Here is a 24,889-nt window from a genome sequence, read left to right as displayed (position 1 = left end):
TTTTTTAACTAAGCCGATATACGGAGCTCTCTGCACGTTTAGTTATAGAAGTCATTAACTTCGTGCTTTTTGGCGAACTTGCGATGGAATTACACAATTTCTTTCCTATGTTGTTGTTGTTGATATCCAAAGAAGATTGTTAAATCTTCTGTTATTGTTGTTGTTTTTTGTCTTATTCGTTTACCTTATTTCTCCTTAAATAACTTTTGAGGTCAATTTGCAACAAGTATAACCTCAGCGTATCATGCGGCATGGCTGCTGCAAGGTATATAAATGGGAATCCGTAGAACGCAAAACGTACCACCAAAAGCCACGGACAAATTGGTCTGCTGGGCGAAGACGTTTGAAAAATGATTATGGGCTACTGTGCGAACAGGCATCAGCCTCCCGCCTCTACTGTTACCATGATCGTACCGTTTGTTTTTTTATTTGAAGATGCTACACACAGAAGCAGTAGCCCCCTCAAGTACGGGGTCTTTGCTCAGCCTCAGAGTGAAGGCGGTTTGAAATAAAACAACACAAAATGAAGAAGCAGCACAGTAAACAATAAAAAATTAAAAAAAAAAAGAAACGTGCAGTGATGATACAACATTTAAGCGAAACATATCTAAGAATCTATCGGGTTGAAGGCCGTTCTTGGATAAAAAAAAAAAAAATTTATGGACAATGAAACGCGACAGCCAGCGCACTGAGGCACGGTTTGAGGGCCGGTCTGGGTCTTAAACTGAAAATAAGCAACTATACGACTCGAAGCCGAGTATACGCAGAACGATGAATAAACAAAAGCCAAAACATCAAGACCTAACAACAACATTAGTAATGGCTTTTGTAAGAATTATTATGCAATTTGGCCGCTCAAAACTAGGCCGATTCTTTTGTCGGTCCTGAGCTTCTATATTCGTAGATATAAAGACACGTATATTGTGTACCTTTGAGCAAAAGAGCTATTAGAACGTGCATTTGGGCAAGAAAACTGATGATTAGTGGTGCGGTAAGCTTATTGCTGTTATTGCTGTTGCTGCTAATGCGGCGGTAGGACGATCCGGCACGGCGGCGGTGTGTTGCGGTGGGCGGTAATATTCTTTAAGAGAGGTTAAATCGCAGGCGGTGAACCGTAATGGGCATTTTAGAATAGATGGGGCGAAAGATACAGCCAGAGAGAGAGAGAAAGAGATGATGGAGGATATAATTGAAATAGAATTGTGTAATGGTTAATGCATTAAGCGTTTTTGACAAATTACTTGCAATTGTTAATGTTGAACAACATCATTAGCGCTCAGGGGGGGTACCTTTGATGTTGTTCTTTAGTTTGTTGTATTGCTTTTTGTAAACAAAACAAAATTTAGAACACAAGGCACACATTTGTTGTTTTATGAGGGCCAACTATAAGCAATTGAGAATTATTTCGTTCACATTTAATAGAAATTTGATTGTTCTGAGGCCATAATTGAGAGATTAGCCTTCTTGATGAATCGATTTGACCTCTTAAATTGATTTTTGAAAGAAATAGATGTTTGGCGTTTAACTTTTGACATCCCATTTTAAGGCTGTCAAATCAATTTATCTGCTAACACAGCTTAATTTTCTTAAAAAGGGACCAAGAAATGAATAGCAAATTTGGCACATAACTGCTAAGCTGTTGACGAGTTGGAAGATGTGATACCTTAGTAAAAGGTTTATTAGCAAAGAAATAGCATGAAGTAAATGTGCCATAATTTCCATTGTGGTTTGACTTCTAAGATATTAGTTGTCAGAAAGCGAAGAAGCAACAAACAGTTCCGACTAATTATGTTTTATTTTTGCTTATTAAGTAAGTTGACGTTTTATAGGTAGGTTTAAATTTAAATTAGTTTTTTGTTGTGTGATGTTTTGTTATTTAGGTTTACAAACACAAAAAAGGGGGTTTTCGACCGTTTTTTACTACATTTCCTATTTATTGACTTCCCATAGGAAGTTATTGTGTTGGGTCCATTTTGTCAAATTGAAAATGTTGACATTTCTCAACGTTTCAAGGTCCCTAAAGTAGAAATGAAAGATTTTTAAAAAGATGTCTGTGCGGGCGTGTGTAGGTACCTAAGTTCGTACGTCCGTACGTTCGCGACGTTTTTTTCGTTCTCCATAGCTCAAGAACCAGAAAAGATATCCATTTCAAATAAATTTTGTTATACAGATAATATGGCAGAAAGATGAAGAAAGTTCTCTCTTGAAAATTGCGTGGGTGGTTTTTTTACCATATCAGTTTGAAAAAAGGTGAAAATTTTGGTTAACCCTTAATATCTTACGAACCAAAAACGCTAGAAACTTAAATTAAATTTTATATAATATAGTTTTTTTTATAAATCAAAAAAACTGAAAAAAATGTATCACCTCCAAAATTTTACGACTTAAATATTGTTGCGGTAAATTTTACCAAACAAGTTTCACTTCCCTTGTTGCTAAGTACCCTTAATGAGTTCTTACTGCGGTCGCAAAATTCTGGAAGAGTTTAGTAGAAACCTTGACCATGAGCCAGTGACCTGCTCTTCTAGCATTTTGGGAAAGCAAATTTAACAGGTCCTACCAAAGTGTGCGAAAGGATTCCACACCAACGAACTGTGCGACGGTTGGCCCACATATTGGATAAACAACATCGTCAAGGCATGAAGACGATACCCATGCCCAACAATGTGTGTAGAAAAGTCACACCAACTTTAACGTAGTATGGGCGAGGGCCCACCATAAAGTACATAATTAATAACGATAGAAAAATCACTCCAAGAATATCTTAATAACTTTTATTGTTATTAAGATTGGCTATCGACTTCCTTTAACACCACATAAGTAGTCTTTCCTCAACTAAAAACTAGCGCGTGTAAATACTCGGTAATGCGAGGAATTCCACATGATTTTTCCAGAAAGTCTTGGCTGGAATGGGTTGGAAAGTGAAGAGCTGAACTCACTCATTGAGCTACTGGGTGATCGCATCACCTTTTTAAAGAGATCGCGTGCGATGAAAGATATCTGGCTTCTCGGTCGCACACCCCAATCTTATGGATGGAGGCTGTTGCGGGACCGAGACAGATCGATCACCACGCAAAAGATCCGAGAGGATTGCCTAAGGGCAGGTAGCCGGAAGACTCATGCTCGCCATGATGATGGCCACTTTTTGGATTGCGCCCAAAGTTATTAGACGAAGGAAAAACCGTGTGAAGGATTTTGTTTAAAAAAAAACCTACATTTTGTTGGACTGTCGAGAAAAGTTTTCTTGATTAAGGACTACGATAGCTGTGGTGGAAGTGGAAAAGTTAAGTATAGTGTTTTCTTTGTTTTTTTTTTTTGAAAGATATTGTTTTTTTCGTCCTTTTGACCTTTGCGTCAAAAATCCGTTTTTTTTTTGTTCCCGGTACTACGGGAAGTGTTTAACCGTTTTCGAAAATTTTCTTGAAGTGATTTTTTTGGTTTGTCTTTTTTTTGTTTTCCAATTTTGGTTATAGATTAATAATCTTTCTCTTGTTTGCAATACATTTATTGAGAATTGACCTTCTGTCAACATCCATCCTTCAATTTGTATCTTTTCCTTTTTTATTATAAAAGATCCTGGTTTTTAATCCCGGCTTCGGCCAAGGTTTTCCAGGCAAATAAATAAAACTTAAATTTCCCATCCGGAAAACAAAACCTTTCTTGTATTTCATGCTTTGTTTGAAGACTAATTTTTCAGCTACTGGTTTTTGGTAAACTTCCAGTAAAAAGTTTCCTGGCGCCCACTATAATCAATACGACTTGGAGAAATTCACCTCTTCGTATTTCGATATCATTTTGATATCAATTTCATTTCAATTTTATTAATCACCTTGATTAATAAAATATTCGCCCCATCGAAACCCCCCCTTAAACTGAACTACTGGGCTGGCAATACTTTTATTGCTACCTGTGGTGAATTCTTCCACCTGTTTGTCATATCGACTGACGTAAAGTGTCATAATAACTCTCGCGGCACATCGGCGGTGTGCAATTTCGTTTTTTTTAATTTTAAATCATTTTTCATTTTTTAATTCGCGTTCGATCTTCGACAATATTGGATTCGGAAATCCAATATTGTTTAAAAACAATCGGAATTATAGTCAGTCCGTCGGGTCGGTTATACGGTGGAAAATTTCACTACAATATGATTTTATTTCCAAAACAATTTAATGCAACGAAGAATAACGTTTTTGACATCTGATTAAATTTTGAGAAATTGACAGTTTTTTTTTATAAAAAATTAAAAACCGAAAACAAATTAACAAAAGTTGGTAAAAAATGATTTTCGACTCAAATATCTTTTCAAAAATTTGAGATAATAGCTTCTTACTAATTTATACTTATAAGAAATATTGTTTTCAACATTAGTACAAATTTTGAGAAAAATCGAATTGACAGTTTTTTTACAAAAAATAAAACTCTAAAAAAAACAATGCTAAAACTTGTTTAAAATTTACTTTCGACTCAAATAACTTTTCAAAAATTAAAAAAATTGTCTTCGAACTCTTTTTATTTCACAGAAAACATTGTTTTTATATAAAAATCCAACAATCCGTTTCATGAAAAATGAAATCTACAAAAAATATTTCGCAAATTTGGTAAAATATGATACTAGTACATATAGACAAACTTTTAAGCAAGACAAATCGACAGATGGGATGAGAAGTTATCAGTGTAGGTCACATCCCAGCCTCTTTTTTTGTAGATTTTATTTTTAAGAAAAAATGGACTGTTGGATTTTTATATAAAATTTACTGAATATTAAAAACAATATTTTCTGTGAAATAAAATAAGTTTGAAGCCAATATTTTTAATTTTTGAAAAGCTATTTGAGTCGAAAGTAAATTTTTACCAAGTTTTAGCATTGTTTTTTTTTAGAGTTTTATTTTTTGTAAAAAAACTGTCAATTCGATTATTTTCAAAATTTTATCGAATGTTGAAAACAATATTTCTTATAAGATAAAATTAGTTTAAAGCCAATATTTCAAATTTTTGAAAAGATATTAGAGTCGAAAATCAATTTTTACCAAGTTTTGTTAAATTTTTTTTAGGTTTTTAATTTTTTTGTACAAAAACTGTACATTTATTTTTTTTTTTAAATTTTATTGAATGTTAAAAACAATATTTTTTGAAACATAAAAGTAGTTTAAAGCCAATATCAACAATTTTTGAAGAGATATTTGAGTCGAAAATAAATTTTTACAAACTTATACATTTTTTTAAAGTTTTTATTTTTTGTAAAAAACTGTCAGTTCGATTTTTCTCAAAATTTGTCCTAATGTTGAAAAGAATATTTCTTATAAATAAAACTTAGTAAACAGCTATTATCCCAACTTTTTGAAAAGATATTTGAGTCGAAAATCATTTTTTACCAACTTTTGTTAATTTTTATCCGGTTTTAATTTTTTTGTAAAAAAACTGTCAATTCGTTTTTTTTTCATAATTTTACTAAATGTTGACAACAATATTTTTTGTAAGATAATAGTAAATTTAAGCCAATATCTCAAAGTTTTGAAAAGATATTTGAGTCGAAAATCAATTTTTACCAACTTTTATTAACTTTTTTAGGTTTTTATTTTTTTGTAAAAATAACTGCCTGTTCGATATTTATCAAAATTTTTCAGAATGTTGAAAACAATATTTCTAATAAGAAAACATAAGTTTGAAGCCTAAATTTTAAGTTTTTGAAAAGATATTTGAATCGATTTTTACCAATTTTGAGTAATGTTTTTTTTGATTTTTATTTTTTATAAAAAAAACTGTTAAATCGATGTTTCTCAATATTTTATCAGATGTCAAAAACATTATTCTTCGTTGCACAAAGTTGTTTTGGCGATGGAGTCATATTTTAGTCGTAAAATTTTGGAGGTGACAATTTTTTTTTAGTTTTTTCGATTTATAAAAAAACCGTTAAATGGATTTTTTTTTTAAAATATATTTATTTGATATCTCGTTACAATATATTATATAAAATTTAATTCAAGTCTCTATCGTTTTTGGTTCGTAAGATATTAAGGGTTTACCAAATTTTTCACCTTTTTTTCAATGCTATGCTATGGTAAAAAAACCACCCACGAAATTTTCTTGAGAGCCTTTTCTGCATCTTTCTGCCTTATTATCTGTATAACAAAATTTATTTGAAATCGATATCTCTTCTGGTTCTTGAGCTATGTACGACGAAAAAAACGTCGCAAACACACGCACGCACAGACATATTTCTAAAAATCTTTTATTTCGACTCTAGGGACCTTTAAACGTCGAGAAATGACAAAATTTTCAATTTGACAAATCGGACCCATTACCATAACTTCCTATGGGAAGTTAATTAATTCCGAATTCGATTTTTGATAGTTAACATAGTGATGTCGCAAGTAAAGGGCAATTTTCTTTAACTTTTTAGAATGTTTAATATTTATTCGCAGATAAGTTTCTATGTAGTTGTTTCAGAACTGTATTACGAAAGTATGATTACTTTACATCCTTAACGCTTGCAAAAATGGATGAAATTGTATTAATTTGTTTTTTTCCTAATTGATATCCTAAATTAATTTCGAGTAAATTTTGTTCAAAAACCCATCCGACAGACATACTCCTTCTTTAACGTCTAGGTAAAGCTGAAGCTTTAGTATAGCTTCTTCTTCAAAATAGTCAAAGACAGAATTTAATTCAATTAAATATATTTAAATAACAGAGTACCTTTAAAGCCATTCTTAAAAATTCACTCTTCGAAATGTTCAAAACTTTTACCACCAAAATCAAAATATTGTTATTATGGTCATAAAAAAAACTCCTTTAAGCCACTCAAGTGTCATTATGCCAAAAATCGTTCGAAAGAACTGAAAACTACTCACTAACTATTCGTAGCAATAGTTAGAATATGTTTTGTTTTATCGAAATTGCTTAGATCATGGTTTGGTTTTCAAGGTCACGAATAGAAACTTAAGATCACACCTCTGTCTTTTTTTAATAGTTATTAAAAATAAAATATATTTCATATTCTCACCTTACATCCTTCACAAGTGAAAGCGCCAAAATGGAAACCAGCAGCAGGTTCTCCACAAACTTTACACGTTTGATTCATCTGTGATAAGAAAATAAAAAAAAAAGAATCAAAAAATGCATAAATAATTTTTTTATTCATTTCAATAGAAAACATATCATATTTCCAACAAAAACTATCTGATAAATAATGTAATTATTAACAAGTTCAAAAACATACAAAAATAATAAGTCCTGACAGCTCAATAAATTTTACTTCAAAACTATAAAGTCTACATATATTAAAGGTACCAATACTTTTAGATAAGATCCTTCCAACAAACAACACACCACAAGCTCTAAGAAGAAGGTAGAAGCCATCTCCACTTCTCCTCTCCAACTAAATAAAAAAAACATGATTTTATAATTTCTGTGTGTCCTTATCGGTTATGGTCAATCGATCCACAAGGCCAATGATTCAGCAGTCTATTCACATATTACTCTGACTTGTAATTTACAACAACAACACCTCCTTCCATTCCTCCTGAACATAGACCATAAAGACGAGGAATATATATCGTCATGGCAGAGAACGCGGCCTCCCGAACGAGGACATCCCGTGAGAAATTGGTCTGAAGATTATTTTATATTTGTTTGTTGAAAATTTATTAAAATGTTTCATTTGGTTGATAAATTTGCAAACAACATCACCTGACATTACCATGTTGAAATGAAATGGAAAAATTGAAAATAAAACCTATGTTGAATGTTCAACTACTAACCATCGCATCGGCCAACTTATTTACCTTCTTTAGGTAGAGCCTTCTATATGGGCAAAACTTCAGGCAGCATTTCAAAATTTAGATCGATTTGCTGACTGAATTCGTGATTAATATATTCAACAGGAGGTGGTGATGGTGTTGTTGTTCTTCTTCTTAAAGCTGTTTTGTGTTAGAAGACTCTTTATTCGAGATCTTCATGTCGCGCGAAAAAAAGAGAGTGTTGTTTGCTCACTTTGCTCCGAGGACTTGTTTGCATAAATTTATTAATTCATAGATTCGTGTGTTATGATTGCGGAAAATGTGCACCAGTCTTAAGGTGATATGTACATTAAAGCTGTGTGCACATGCATATGCTCATGAGATCAGAGATTTTGACATACGAAGGTGAAAAACAAGGCTACAAGTTGTAACCATGGTTACCAAATGCTTTGAAAAAGCGTACATTTTAGAGAAATGTCTGAAATGATGCTTATTTTATCTGAAGAATTCTGTTAGATTACGAAGTTCTATTATTTAATAAAATTGCGATTTAGGGTTCACCAATATTATCCACGAACATGTTAGACCACTTATAGTATTGGGTTTATCTTGACACAACACCTAAGCTACTTTCTCCAATATTTCGTCGGTAATGGTCTTAGTTTCGTATTCTTAACTCAGTCTCATTGTCTGTCTTTAACTCGACGATACTGCCAAATAATATTCAACCTAATCTCGGTCTAGTTTCGGTCTATCCTCCTCCTAGTTTCTTTAGAAGTTCAATATACTGACGAAAAAATATTGAACTAATGAAGAAGTTCGAACAAATTAAAGCGTTACAATAAACTCCAATAATGGTAACACTGAATTACTCATCATCCCACGGAACTATCGCCTCCCGCTTGAACTGAAAATAAAAAAGGATTCTCAGACAAGAAAATCTTAAGTCCTTGAGCGTGAAAGAAAAACATCAACAACAAATCGCTGAGCTGGTTAACTTTCCGTGAGAATAGTTTGTTGTTAAAGAATCTTTGTTTTTATGTTTTGGCCAAAGAACGTCTTCTTTATAACATTTCGACTTATGGTGATGATGGCTGGCTATATGGCTAGTCTATATAGAAACCTGTAGAGACGGAGGAAGATAGAAAAGATACTTTTACCACTACTGAATAGATGCAGTGGCGGCTCATTCGTCGGCATGCATCTCTAGCGATTGCTTTTTTAAGGCTGATGAGACTCTCGCTGCATGAAACGAATTATGTTTAAGATATATGACCTATAAAAATGTTGCTACATGAATTTATGATTCATTGTGGCTCTTTTTCGAAGGCCTTCACAATGTTTGACTACATAGAGAAGACTTTGGAATTCATATTCCAAAAGACTAATTATTTTTTTCTAGCTTTACTTGAAAATTGTGTGGTATGTGGGTACCGTTCATTAAAAATTGTGTTCTTAAAGATTTTAAGTTGTTGTTGCTCGGCGTATTTGGTAGGGTGGATTTTTTAGTTCACCTTGGAACTGATGCCATGGAAGCAATCTTAATGTTGTCATAGTTCATCTTTTATAGACAATAACTGAATGAGTCCGACATAACTTGTTAAAATTTAACGAGTGTAACAAAGTAATACGGAATGTTGTAAATTATAGTTTTCAGTATCCGTTGTTTAAACTCAGAAATTGATACAGGAAAGATTTTGGTACACACAGGAAATCTGGAATTGTTATAATTTGCATTCATTAGACATACTTAATTACTTAAAGCAATTCTGTTTAAGTCATAATTTAATAAATATATTGCTGAAATCATCATAATAATAATTACGATGAAATCAGAGAAGACGCTCTTCACTAATGAAACGATATAAATTTATTCTGAGAAACAGAAGCGGATGAAATTATTGAATTATAGAAGAGTAGATTTAGCTGGTTTAATCCGTGTGTGAATTCGACTCGATAATCCAGTTAAATTGTAAATATCCCAAATTAATTTTCAACGCACTAATGAAGTGGATATCTGTTTATTATGGAGAAATGTAAATATTTAATCTCGAATCTATAATTTTCTATTTAATCCAATTTGCATTCAAACACAGATTTGATTTATAAGATACAATATAAATATGAAGTCGTTTAGAGGGTTCCAAATTTTGATAAAATAAAGTGTGCGTTTAGAAAACTAAAAGACACAATTAAAATAATTAATAATTTATTATGCTTTTACTTTGCCTATAGGTCAAAGTTTATAATTGCGATAGCAGATACTTTTGACGTTTGAACACACTAACAAGTGCAACCAAAAACAAAAAAGGGAGATAATAAATAATTTTGCGTGTTCTTTTTGAAAATATTGGTAATAACACCACTAATTATTTCGGATAGTTAAAAAGTTTAAGTTTAGTAGGTAGTTTTTAATTTACTCATTTTAAATTTTTTAATTTAATTTTATTCAAAAAACTTAAGTTTATGCCTAAATATCTTGATTTAGTACTTAGTTTTAGACGAATGAAGTTTTTGTGGATAAAAACCACACTTAAAGAAAGTAAGCCCCGAAACTATTTCGCGAAAAGTAAAGGCATGTTTGCAAAACTTATATAAAATCGACCATCCAAGTGCTCCGTTCAATATTTCATAAAGTCGATTTGAAGAAAGGTAACTTTCATCGAAATACAAACGGTGGATTTTTTGAAGTATAGGACGATTGACAATAAAATGGCTTTCGTTTTAACTTTCCCGTCTATTGCAAAGATTTACTGATTTGAATTTAATCAGCGTAAAGCGGGGCATAAAGTTTAAGTGGAAATTTCAATACGAGCTCTAAAAATCAACGATTTTGAAGTTGCTCTGAATCTGGACAGATGCTAAATATAAGACTATTTTTGACGTGACATCTGCAAACATTCCCTGTCATTTATCAACGTTTGACTCCATTAGTGATAGATGCACTTCATGGAAATAGACTATTGCACTCCATTCTTTTAATGAAGAACCGTTGTTTTGCAAAAGTCTTACGTTTTTTTGAAAAAGTCTTACGTATGCCGTTAAATAAGGCAGTCTGAATAAGCGTTTGAAGAAATATTTCTGCACAGTTTCAAATACCTCAAAGAGCACATAATCAAAAAAAATATTCTATTTAGCAAAGAACTTAGGCCACATTATGCTTAAAGCCAGGTTTTTGTTGTTTATTGTTCTTTGAAAAATTAATGTTATGTGTAATTAAAACACTCAGGTACTTAAATTCTTGAACAACTTCAATATTTACATTATTCAGTGACCAATATTTTTCGCGCTGCGTTCTCTTTGTGCTCGCTTCATAGATCATCAACTTTGTCTTGCTTGTATAAATGATTAACCTCAATTTTTCAAAAAAGTTATTGAAATTACAAAGTGAACGGATTGTCAGCCAATAATACTACATCATCAACGTAAAATAGAGCTCTCAATTGTTTACCGGCAAAAGGTATTCCTCCTGGGACTACTTCCCAAAGTTTTTCAATGAACAAAGTATAAAGTAATGGACTTAAAATCCAGCCATGAGGAATACCTGTCGATGTTTTGAACTAATCTAAGAATTTTGTTCAATCCCATACTGCTGCACTCCATGAAACAAGTCAAGTAAAGTACATCATCAAGAATTGCCGGGAGATTCCTGGCATCTTTGAGCATCAGAGCTTGTTTATTTGTCGAATGCTGCTTTGAAGTCGACAAAGCAAGCTAATAATTTTTTCTTTGGTTCAATTGACTCTCTAGCAATACCTATCAACGCCAATATATGGTCCACCGTTGAGAACCCCCCAACCGGCTTGAAACATTTTTAGAAGGTATCTGTACTTGATTCAATTTGTAAGCCTTCACAGAATACGAAGTAAGAATCTTCTCGAACTCTTTATAATAGAAATTCTTCAGTAATGTAGTGTGGAACGTATGAATCGGCAAATAACTTGTTAAAGTATATCAAAAGGTAATTTTTAGATTACTATGTACTTATCTTGTAGAATTCTACTGGAATTCCATCTATGCCTGGCACTTTATTGTTGTCCATTTTTGGAAGTGTTGATTCAAGTTCACACATAGATATTGAGCTATTCATTATATCAGTAATAACGTTGGGTGAGCGTAAGAGAAACTATGTCCGTTAAGTTAGGTTAGCTTCTCCCAGTTATTGAACATTAGTTCAAAATGTCTTCTAATTTTTACATTCAGCTAATTTTGTTGTTGTATTTTTGAAGCACTCCTTTCTTTTTCCTATACAAAATTATTTGTACTCCTTGTTCACTTGTAGATAAATACTTTTGAACATAAGACATCTGTTGATCGAAATAGTTTGAGATACACAATGGATAACTTTTGGCGTCTCTTACAATCATTTTCGAATCATATGTTCTGTGCAGTAAAGAAATGAGTGTTGGTATTATGAACAAATAGAGCTGAGTTGAATGGAAAGGTGTAGAATTGACGTGCTGATTTAAAAGATACGCTCTTTTACTTTTTTTGAATACCTTCATTCAAAAATATAATTTCAACTTGTATTGGTGTCGGCGCCGAAAAATTCGCTTTAGTCTGCTGATAACTTCAGCCACTCTGTCGATACTGCACAAACGTTAATTTACTGATTGCCCTTGAATACTTATAAATATAAACTCCCCCAAGTATTGGCTTTAGATGATCCATTCACCGCAAAAAGTTTAAATTTCTGTTAAAATGTTCATTTTTGAATTCCTCATAATAGAAATTGTATCTTGCGAATGTAAGATTTGCAAAGACAAATGTTGATATCTTCCAAATCGAGCAATTAAGTCTCCATAGATTAGTGTTATTCACAAAGGCTTTTAAACCATCAAAGCAACCAACAGTTCAAACACAGGGGTACTATTAAATAAATTACCATTTGAAATTTAAAAAAATAAGTTTAAGTGGAATCGGCAAAGCTGACAATTGACCATCATATTTTTGATAGTCAAATTTGACAAAATTTCCATTCCGTCTGTGTAAGATGATTCAACTCAATTCAATTGAATTGTACAATTTTGATTATAATTGTGACAATAAATTGTTGCTTTGGTGAAATTTTAAAATAATTTCTATAAAATATTTTAATAAAAGTTTCAAATTGGCTGTGTTTAAATATTATTCTTACTTTTCGTGTGTTTTTTTGAATAAACTAAGCTTTGTCACAAGAATGTCTATGTACTTAAAAAAGGTAACTGAAAAAAGCGTCTGGTAGCTCTATTCACAAACGACATATTTGAAGGAAAATGACTATCAAATTTTTCTAGTGACAGGGTTTTAGGTATCACCTTACACAGTTCAAATTCGTTTATTTTGACTGTCAACAATCACCTTAAAAATTAAATCAATCATGTTGAAAATTGTATATAATACATTCTAATATATAAACTTAAGCATGTATAAGTTTTTTAAGTTCTGGGAAGTCCCCGAAAAAATCTTAGATCTTTTCTAAAACAAAAAAATTGAGAAACGAAATGAAGCATTTACGGAGGACTAAACATTTTTGTTATTGGATAATTTTTGGAAAAGTTTCATTCTTGCTTGACCTCAAGAATTAACACACTATGAGTTTTACATAAAAATAGAACGATCAGACCAAATTTTGTACTTTTACATGCAGTAGAGAAATAACAAGAATTTTCAAAATGATTGGAACGTATCATGTTGTTTGAGAGTTTTGCAGGGCAGAATCATAAATAGGTAACTTTAACTTCTACCTTTTCCCCAAAGCGAAAATATTTCATTCGATAATAAACCACCATTTCTGGCAACATACTTAGGTTATAATTTTATCAAACATTAAATAAAAGGTCAACTTTTCATCCATTTATAAATAGTCATGCACTTGATAATTTATAAGTTCACAGTCAGCTTTAAATTAAATCTCAAAGTTAACAAGTTCAATAAATGTACTGCAAGTTTGCTCCTAAGACTTCAACCTTGATATCTTTCATATCGCTCAACATTCCTCTAGTTCAATTAAATTATCTTATTATCATAACCTGGATTTCAGCACAAAAAAAGAAGATCCCACATCAAGATGTTTATGTTCTCTTCAAATACTCGTATGTTGTTCTAATAAAAATAAATTATTTTACAAAAGCCTGAAAACATTTCACAATTTTTAATAAAACTATCCTTCTCCTCCCCTCGTCATCTATATCACTGTTCACTGATGGTTTTGTGGCACTGGCGACTAGCCTGAGCGTGCGCCTTTAGCTAAGCTTAATGTTGAACGCGCATCACTTTAATCTCTTCCACCTGCATTTGCATTCAGGTTGCAGATATGAGATAATTTTTATTTATAGCTAATTAATTGGTTACAACAAACGTTTCCATTCCACATACATACATATTCATGTGTGTGGATCTTTATTTTGTTTCGTTCTTACATTAAAATATCCTAACTTACAATAAATTTTACAATAAATGCATGTTGTCGTGTTGTATTTTAATATTTCAAATTGTTTGAGTAAGAAAAAAAATAAAATTAAATAAAAAGTTGAAGACGATGGCAATGGCGCAATATGGTGGTTTGGTTATGGTTTGATAGTTGGTTGATGGCTCTGGTGGTGCCGAGTTGACTGTCACTGATGCTCGTTCATGGCTTCGAAAATTGGTTTACACTTGACAACGACAGCGACAGAGCGACAACGGCAACGGAGGAGATGACGACGAAAACGGCAACGACAGCCATGATGATGACGACGTTGTCGACCCAGAGGAAGTGAATGTTTCGGTTTTGGTCATATTCTTAAAAAAAGACAGAGGTGCTGGATGCGATAATCATGATGATGATGATGACGAAGATGATTATGACGATGAAGCAGCATTGAAACAAATCTTATGGATGCTACAGAAAGATGTCAACCTACTGTAGCGTTTGTTTGGCGTTTTATTTTTCTTGTTAGCTCGAGCATTCCCTGTCCGAAGTTGTGAAAAATTGAATTGAATAGATAGACGTACAGACGATAACGATGACAGCCCAGCAATACGAAGACGCAAGCTGCGCTCTGCACTACACTGCTCTGCTCTGCGACAACGAAGCGATTACGAGGAAGAAAATATAAACTTTGTGATGACAGCAGAGACATAGCCACAGCAGCAGCTACATTAAGAAGCCAGGAGCAGAGAAAAACCAGTTGAACGCGTGCAGCAGAAATTAAATGCTAATTTAATAAATTATTCATTAAATAGAGAGGAGACAGGGAAAATAAAAAAATAATAAAAATACAGAAAAATCTATAAAAAAAATGTCACAGATTGTTTGTGCATTATGGTTTGATATTGAGAATATTGGATTCTGCTGAGCTTGTGGCATTTCCAAATCAAAGAGTGGGGTTCGATCGCTGCCGATTGTGTATGTTTCTTTGAGGTTGTCAACGGGCGCACGCTTATCATCAGTGTTATATCTCATTGGTCACTTTGTTTATTCAAATTCGATATTCTATTGGTTTGGAAAAGCTATTTTAGAGAGGAATCCACAGTCACGAGCCATATACGGATGAATATATATATAAAGTATAAAATGATTGTCCGATGTGATTTGATGGTGTGATCAATTTGATCACATCTAATTAAAAGCTACACTGCCTATCTAAACTTGTTTATACGTTAAGACTAATATGATGATGCTCCTGATGCATTCGAATAACTACCTAACTAACTGCCAAGTGATATAGTGATGTTTTTTCTATAATGTGGTATGGCTATAATTGGCTGTTGGAGCAGTTTATTATTTATTTGTGGATATGGAATCGATTGATACGATGTGAGTTGTTTGTGTTTTATTATTGATTGACAAGAAGTTGATTGCCATTTGAATAGTCGATAATATTGAAAGTCTGATGGAATTATAGTGATGAAGTTTAATTTTGTTTCTACTCGTATAATCGTTTGTCGACCCTGATTGGTTGGAGCTTATGCATATAATATTCATTAATGGGAAGAAAATTCAAATTAGAATTCAATTTAAATATAAATAGATATATTCAAGAGCATCATAAAACTGTAAGGAACCAATAAAAAAGTAGTAATAATCAAACTCGGGGAAGAACATAAAAATTTGGTTTGTATTATTAAAAATTAAAAATCGTAAAATTATAAATTTCGTGTCATATGATTTTTACAAGAATACAACAAAAAAGTGTATTTAATCCCCGTGTTGAAAACAAAAAAGTAACTTTTACAGAGGGCTCGGTTTTCACTGTTTAATTAGGTGACTTAGGCTAATTTGTGGTTAAAAACTCTTGCATTTGGAGAAAAAAAAAATAATGTTTTTGTTTAAATATAATTACTTTTGGACTCGCATAAGCAAATTAATTTATTCATTTTTTCCTTAAATTTAAGTTTTAGGTGTGAAGTGGTTTTTAACTAAAGTAGATTCTTTTTTTTTTCATTTTGCTTTGTAAACATTGATACTTTGACATTTATCAACTTATGAACTTGAATCATCATATTGAAGCTTCAATTGAGTCCAATTTTGCAATTAAATTTACACTCATAGTCAAAAAGTCCCTTTGAATGGATTTTAAAAGCAAATTTCGATTACTTTTACACATGCATCGAATTACCTTAAATTGTTTACTTCAAAACTCATTTGTGTTTACAGTGACAATTGTTTCTTATTTAAGTTCAAACTTATAACAACATACCCTTAAATTGCTTAAAATATCATCACAAATCTCTCGGAAATTCACAACATTGTTATTTATCAAATTTAATCTACTCATATAAAAGAGCTGATGCACGAACCCTTTTTTTTATCAAACCGATGTAAATAGATTTATTTGTTTTTTTTTTTCTTTTTATTGTGAATCAATGTATTCTTCGAACAAATTAAATAATAAAATGTAAAAGATCCCATTTATTATGATACTTAATACATTTATTGTGTACTTCAGTTAAATTAACAATAATAAACTTCATCTATTTCTATATAGTTCTCCCATATCCAATCAATTAGTATTTAATTTCACGTAATTTTCATAATAAATTGCATTGGCCATCAAATCAAAGCAAACAATCATATATATTAAAAGAGATTAAACTAAAAATAGTGAACGTCGTATATGTAACTATATTATTCTAGAATTCCCATTGGATTTATGTAAGAAAAACAAAAATAAACAATAACTTCCATTGCTTTGTAAAATGTTCTGTTAAACAAAAAAAAAGATCTCATTAGTTCTAGATCTTCACAAAATAACTTACCCCACAATGCGAAAATAATAAATCCACGTGACTATATCTATGAATCTATCTCTGATTTTCATAAGATACTTTTTTTTTTTTTTTTTTACTTTTAAAGCGCATCACTTTACTTGAAGGAAAAAATAAAAACAATAACAAGCACGAGTTCTATCGCCATATGCAAGGCATGTAAGTTTATAGTAAAGTATAGTTGGTTCTATTTTGAAGCTTCCTAAGTCAAGTGGCTTTTAGTGGCTGGTATTGGACATTATTTTTTGTTTCTATCTCTGTCTTTTACTCATTTACTATTGCAATACTGTTATATATATATTTTTGCAACTGAACTGCGGCGGTGCAGCGGCAACAACAGCAGCGTAATCAAAATATAATTCACGATTTGCTCTAATGATCTTGTCTTTATCTTGAATTAAATTATTATACCCTTGTGTGCTCTTTTTGTATTTATTTATTTTTAAGACTAGTTTTTCTGTATTTGTCATTGTTTAAAATTTTTCTGTTTTTTGTTGTATGAACGACGTATTATTGTTTAAATGCAGTGCAATACAAAAAAATACCATTTTGTTTGTTTTTAATCGGATTTCCTCTTTTCTCGGATCATCATCCATGTCGGATGTTGGTAAGAAAATTATAGATAGTTAAACATGAATACAACTTTTGAAGGTAAGAAAAGTTTGCAACTAAAGAATGATGATGATGGAAGTACACTGCAATTTTATATAAAGCTTTTGTTTTGTATATCTACGTATAACTGCGTCGAGTATGATGAGATTCGAATCTAACAATAATTATGTATTATTTTTCTAATTGATGAATGATATTGTTCTTTTGCTTTGAAACAAAAAGAAATAGAAAAAAAGAAATATCTAACAAACGGTGGAAGATAAATGAGGTGTGACTTTTTACAAAAGAAATACGAGTTGATAGAGTTTACGTGCGAAATTTAAAACTAAAAACATCATAGTCAATTGGTTTATTTTTGAGGTTGATCATGAACATTTTCTAAGCATTTTATTTGTATAATTTATTTATAAAAGACTTTTCTTAGGACCCGAAAACAATCTAGTACTTTTTCGTTTTAAAAAAATCATAAGAACAGTCTACGAAAATAAGGTAACATATCACGTTTTCAATTAGAGCGCTACAAAGCTTCTTTTAAATAGAACATAGAATAAAGTAGTAAGGGGTCTTGGGTTCAATCCCTGCCTGTGGCACCTTAATTTAAAAAAAAAATTCGCGGGTACAGCCTCTTGCGAGGAATTGACAAATCCTTCAAGAGTAATTCTTTTCATGAAAAAGTGCTTTCTCAAATTAGCCGTTCGGTTTCGGCCTAAATTTGTAGGTCCCTTCCATTCCTGACAACAGTACTCGCATACAGGAATGGTTGAGAGTTCACAACGGACTGTTGCGCCACCCAATTTATTTATTTTTAGAACAAAAACGGTTTTGGATATAAATAAAATTCCCGCGAAAGTACGTTTGATGCCATAATATTATATGGAAATCAATTTCAATTGCATGGCCATCACGGGCAGGGTTGCAGAAGTCTAGACGTTGAAACCAATTTTCGACGGTTTTCAAACATAAATCAGCCGATACAGCTGCAATTTCACTTTCGATATTCGTACAAAGTTCATGAATCGTCGCTGGCTTGCTGGCATGGACCATAGACTTGCCGTAGTACTACAAGAAATAGTCTAACGGCGTAAAATCGCACGACCGAGAACCACATGTCCTCCAAGTCCTTATTATGTAATTGAGGCCAAAAATGTTCGGTTATCAGTGAACTACAGTGAACTACAGTGATCCATGCCGGATCATCACAGAAGAAGAACGGTCCAATGACGCCGCTGGCCCATAACTCACAATAAACCGTAATTTTTTTTTTTGAAATGAGCCTCATCGCTGAAGATGATTTTTCGATGAAAATCCTCCGAATCATTTTCAAGTTGTTGTTCAGCCTAATTCGTGAACATACGACTCTTCTGGTGGTCAAGCGGCTTTACTTCTTGTATCATGTAGGTGGATGTAGGCAAAGATCTTTTCGAAAAATGCACCACAACGACATCCCATAGATTCCCAACGCTTGAGAACGATGTGTGAGATACAAATTTGGGCATTCTGCAACTGAAGCCTCAGCGGCAGCAATATACTAGACACTACGGGCACTTCTTTGTCTCACTGGCACGGGAACATTCTGCGCCTGTGGATTCAAATTTTTCCTCTAGACGCTCAATTGTTGATCTGCTAGGAAGGATATGACGACCATAAATTAGACGTAGTGCTCTTAACGTTGATGCCACTTACTCTTCTGTTTTTGCAGGATGACCATGAAGAGTTTGCGCTGCTCCATATAGTTTGGAACCAACTTAACAGAACCTGCAATGAACGCAGAAAATAGCACCAGCAGCGCTGAGGTCAAACGAAGAATAACTCTTGCTAACCGCTGTTTCTTTGGGCTCAGAAAGGAATTGAGTAGCAAAGCCATCTCTCGAACGACCACAGTGTCGCTATATAAGACCCTCATCACCCTCGTCCTGCTATACGGTGCAAAAGGATTGGCTTATAACAAAAGCGGATGAAAGCACCTTGGGCCTTTTTGAGAAAAAAGTTCTTCATGTGATCTTCGGTCCCGAATACTAGAAGGATAAAAGCCTAACGACTGAGATGGCTTGGTCACGTAGAGCGCATGGCAACCAATGTTCCTGTATGGAAAGTTCTTGAATGACAATGCAGAAGACCAAAACCACGGATCAGGTGGCTCGCACAAATGGAAAGTGATCTCACTCAACTTGAAGCGCGAAACTGGAGACATCTACCTAAGAACTAAGCTAGATGGAGAAGTGTGTAGGGTAAGTCCCTAATTCACATAGGACTGTAGCTCCATCCACCTTAAGTTAGTAAGTAATACTTGTCATAGTTCAGATTGTCGTAAGTAAAATGAATTTATTTCATAAAAGGTGAGAATTTGGGAAGAGTTTTCTTGACTAATAAGTCCTCAAAAGTTTCTTAAACTACCATTAATTTTTACTTGAAAAAATATTTTAAAGAAAGAAAAGTCAAAAAAATATAAAAACGTTTCATAGCTTAAAAATGTCACTTAATATTTAAATACTACTGAACCTCAACAGAGTTTGGTGAGAATCTGAAACTGAGACTAGGAGATGATCGCATCGATATTCGTGTTTTTTAGATATCAAAAACTGTATTTTTTCTTGGATGAAAGTGGTCTTATGTTTTGTTTAAATTCGAGTTGACAAATATTTGGGAAAAATTTAATATATGGAGTAGATAGTAGTTTCAGGCTTTCGACTGTTTTCAACATTTTAATAACCAGCTGGTAATTTTGTGAAAATAAATTGATTCTTTTAACTTTGTCAATTGAAATCCTCTTTACAGATCTTAATTAAGTTTTTGTCAAAAGTAAACTTGTGTCAATTGAAGTTATTAAAATTGTTTTTCCAAACCACTTGGCATAATAACTAATTAAAAAACAAATCTAATTAAGATTGCTCAATTTTCATGCTTTAAATCAATAAATTCAAACACTTATTGAATGTCACTATTATCTCTACCTATTAATTATTATATGTGAGCCTTTGGAACATCTTCTTTGGATTTTCCCACATATTATTTGCATTAATTGTTCTTTTTTTTTTTTATTTTACAAACCAATCATCACATCACAGAGAGAATGTAATTGATATAATTATTTATTCAAAAAGTGATTTTCATTATGATGATGATGTTTTGCTTAGATAAGTTTAAATCTATACAATCTAATTTTAATTAAATTCAATATAGAAGATTTTAAAGATAGTTTATAAAAAATATGTAGAGTTCCTATTTTTTTTCTATTTCAGTAAATGATGCCACAAAAATATTTTTCAAACTAAAGTAAAATATGTATGACGCCACATACCTATACCTAGTACTTGCTTTACTGTTGGCACACGGCCGTGTTTTGTTTACTTCGAAACGTCTTGAAGTGTGCTACTTTAGAAATATTTTTCGTATGAATATTTGCCTCCATTTCAACGAATTTATTTCATTCAAAGTACTTTACTACGAGTATTCTATTGTGAAGTAGTTTTTCGAAAAAGCGAAAAAAAGCTGATCTTCACCTTTGAGCTAATTGTTTGTATGCCAATTGGAACAGACGGGGAGAGAGGAGTCATTATACACAAATTTTAATAAGCTTCGTTTAGTCTGGATATAGCTTGAAGCACTATACACATTTTTCAACTTATATTCGTGCTACCTTATAGCACTTTCATGTTCAAATTATTGTTTGTATAGCTAATTGAGCGAATCCCATTTTAATTTATACAAAAGAGAAAAATATATATAGATAAATATAAATTTTGTTCATTTGTATATATGTAGATATATGTATTTACTTTTGCATTGTAAGGTACGTATTTTCATATATGTATGTATGAGTGCAAAAAACAAAAACTAAATATATTATTGACTTTGAAGAAAAACTATTTACCGAAGTGCAACAGTTTTCAAGGCTGATGTAATAAAGATGTTAGTATTTTGTTAAGAGTCCGGAAAAATTCAAGTGAACATTTTTTTGAATGATTAAATAAATTATCGGAAATGTGTATATTCACTTTGGTTTTGTTTTTTTAGAACTTGTTGCATTTTCTGCATTAGAAAACTTGCTTATTGTAACGAAATAATGATTTTATTTGTAATATAATGCAACTTTTCCCTTGTTTTTAGAAAATTAAGAACAAATTAGAAGATAAAGTGGATCACGATCTCTATTTAATGTTTTATAAAGTGTTGCTCTTCTACGTTAGTGAATTTTTATTGTTTCGAATTCGCAACAATGAAAACAGCATTAAATTCAGTTTCATGAAATTTTTAACGAATTTTATTTATCAAATAACTAGCTTTTTACCCGCGGCTTCGCCCGCAGTGGAGAAATTAAATAAGTATGAGAGATGATTTTGCTCTGGAAGGAATTGAGGGACTAATTCTGCCACTTGATGTTGCAGTGCTATGAAATCATAATCTAGCTCTCGTGCAATTTCATTATCAAAATCATCCATATTGTCTCTTCGATGGCTGGACATTCCAAAATCATCTAATTTTTTTCCAACCATCGTAAAAACCTTGTTTTCGATTATAATTAGCGTTTTATTGTAGACATGTTCATTGAAAGTAATGTCTGTGTACTTGCTGCAGTTGATGTAAAATGTCTTCAGCCATGTATTCTTTGTACTTATTCCAAAGAGTTTGAGGGTTAAAAACACCGCAAGAAGATAAAAGCGTGGCGTAAAGTTCCCTGATTTTATCTGGCGATCGGCATTGTACAGCTTCCTCCATAGTTTCAACCCAATGATTGTCATTTTCTAACAGTCGCCAAGCTTCACATGCTTCTCAAAAAGCAAAAGCATTCAAAATTCGTAACATGTACATTAAATATAGAAAAAATAGAAACAGTTGAAACTATATTCAATTGAATTAGATATTGTCGTCACCGTCGTCAATACAGTGGGTTGGTATTACAGTATTCAGGGTTGAAACTTCATTACTATGATGCTAGATGATGCTAGATGGCGTTGAAGTAGCATTTATAATATTAGTATGATTATAGCACCGAAATTCACGAAGAGCCTCTTTTACCTTCGGTTAGTGACTTTACGGTATGATATATACTTTTACGCCACCAATAGTTTAAATGAATGCTGTAGCACTGCAGCTAAAAAGAAATATTCATAACAATATTTTGTGTGAGAGAATAATTTGAAGTCAATATCTTTCTTTGTTCTCCTAATACTTGGGTCGAAAACTATTTCTTTTTAGTTGTTAGTTGTTTTTGTGGGTTTTAGAGTTTTTTTTTTAAAGTAGTTACTTGATTTTTTTTTAAAGATTAACTGAAAATTACCAAAAAAATGTTCTATATTAGATTTTTCTTAGAATGTTTAGCACAGAATAAAATCATTTTGAAGTCATTATATTTATCTATTCCCGACAAAGCGAGAACCAAACACTATTTTTCAACACTTTTTTTTATGAAACAAATGACTGTTCGATTTTTATGAACATTTTACAAAATGTTGAAAACAATATTTTCTATAAGGTGAAATTAGTGTTAAGGGAATTTTTAACATTTTTGAAAAAAATACTTTAGTCGGAAATTAATTATAATCAAATTTCAGTTATGTATTTTTTCAGTTTTTATTTTTTATTAAATTTTACAAGATATCAAAAACCTTATTGTTCGTTGCATAATATTTTTTTATAGGTAAAATCTTTTTTTTCTATAAAGTATTCAAGGTGACACATTTTTTTTCATTTATAAAAAAAAAGTCAATAGATTTTTCTCAAAATTATATCAGTTTGGTATAACTGCACAACGTATATTAAAAATTTCAATTGGATGACGTTATTGATTCGTGAGATTTTAAGGGTTAACCACACACAGACATATCTCTTCAAATCTTTTATTTAGATTCTAGGGACCTAGGAACGTCGAGGAATGACAAAATATTTAATTCGACAAATCGGACAGATTACAATAGTTGCCTTTGGAAGTTAAGAATATGGCTGATATTTTTTTTTTAATTCTGTTTGAGGTTTAAAGTGCTAAGTTAAGTCTGATGTTAACGATTTGAATACTTATTAAAAAAGAGTTTAAATATTGAGGAGAATCCTGAATTTTGAAATTTTGTATTTCAAAATGCTGTAAATAAGGCTAAACCCTTTTTACATTGTCAAAATGGTTTTTATTTTTTAGCCTTATTTAGAACATTTTGAAATACAGAATTTTGAAAACAGAATACTTGACTTTTTTCAAGAAAACACAATAATTTTTCATTAGCATTATGTTCTCATATACTTCCTTTGAACAATAACATACATAAATGTATACCTATGATAATTCATAAGCCTTTGAAATAATAAAAACAAAGACAATATAAATGGTATCTTCTTTTTATATTATCTTTAGCATTTTCTTCTTCTTAGTTATTTGTATCTCTCTCACATTTTTAAAAGAATTGTTCCCATCGTAATCAACAATTGAATAAACTATTGCACCAAACTAATTGACTTGTCAAAACTTCAAATTTTAAGACTGTTAGAGTCTTTAGACTCATACACACTGAAACACACTGATATACACTGCCAACCACTAGGATGAGGCCACAAATTTTGGATTCGAATTTATAGCTGGAAGAAGAAACTTTTACTTTCTGTAATTAGGTATGCAATTAAAAGGTTTATTGAAAACGATCAATACATAAACTACTAAAAAAGATAGTCACTAGTATGAGGCCACATGCAAAATTGCAGATAAAAAACAGAAAAATATTTATATTTTATGGTTTAAGAGCTTTTCTTTATAACTTTTTCTTTCATTAGTAATGACTATGTCAGCCATGTTCGGATGTTATCTCTATAAGAGGGTTTGGAATAAAAACATTACATTTTTAAATAATCACAGAAAATTTTGACCCGGGATTCACAAAAAGATTCGATAAAAATGTCGTTGTCTTCAAATTGTCTGCCAAATTGAAGCTTTACGAGTAAGCTGTTGAGTGAATATGGGGGCCATGGTAAATCTCTTCTGATTGAATTCAACTTTTGACAACCCTCGAAGTGTGAATGGGTCATTGGCTTTTTGGAAAATCAAAACCAGAGGTAAAAAAATGGTTTATATTTTTCTGAATGACCGTTGAAGCACATATTTAAAGTTGTTCCTGTTTATTATTGTGGACAAAATCCAAAAGTTCATTGTGCCATAGTAGGTTCTAGCTCCTCATAACATTACACCTGATGGCTATGATGTCTATCCAAAATAAGATCATTCTTTCTCAGATCATGGAAAAACAAATTGTAACCAACAGTCCGTCAAGAATAAACTTTTTTTCACCCGAAAAGACAACGCGTTTCAATTCACTGCTCCAAGTAAC

General features: G+C 31.8%; 1 protein-coding gene across 3 annotated transcripts in view; it reads right to left on the bottom strand.

Annotated features, from left to right (window-relative positions):
• LOC129938456 (knirps-related protein) overlaps nt 1–24,889 on the bottom strand; it is a 99,381-nt gene that overhangs the window by 12,736 nt on the left and 61,756 nt on the right. For all 3 annotated transcript variants that reach the window (XM_056046038.1, XM_056046040.1, XM_056046039.1), the window contains one exon: nt 7,004–7,081. In XM_056046038.1, coding sequence (XP_055902013.1) covers nt 7,004–7,081 — 78 coding nt within the window. The remainder of the gene's footprint in view (nt 1–7,003; nt 7,082–24,889) is intronic.

The sequence above is a fragment of the Eupeodes corollae genome, chromosome 1, assembly GCF_945859685.1.
Source record: "Eupeodes corollae chromosome 1, idEupCoro1.1, whole genome shotgun sequence".
Lineage (NCBI taxonomy): Eukaryota > Metazoa > Arthropoda > Insecta > Diptera > Syrphidae > Eupeodes > Eupeodes corollae.
Note: the sequence above shows the minus strand (reverse complement) of the source record. Positions and strands in the feature narration are given on the sequence as shown.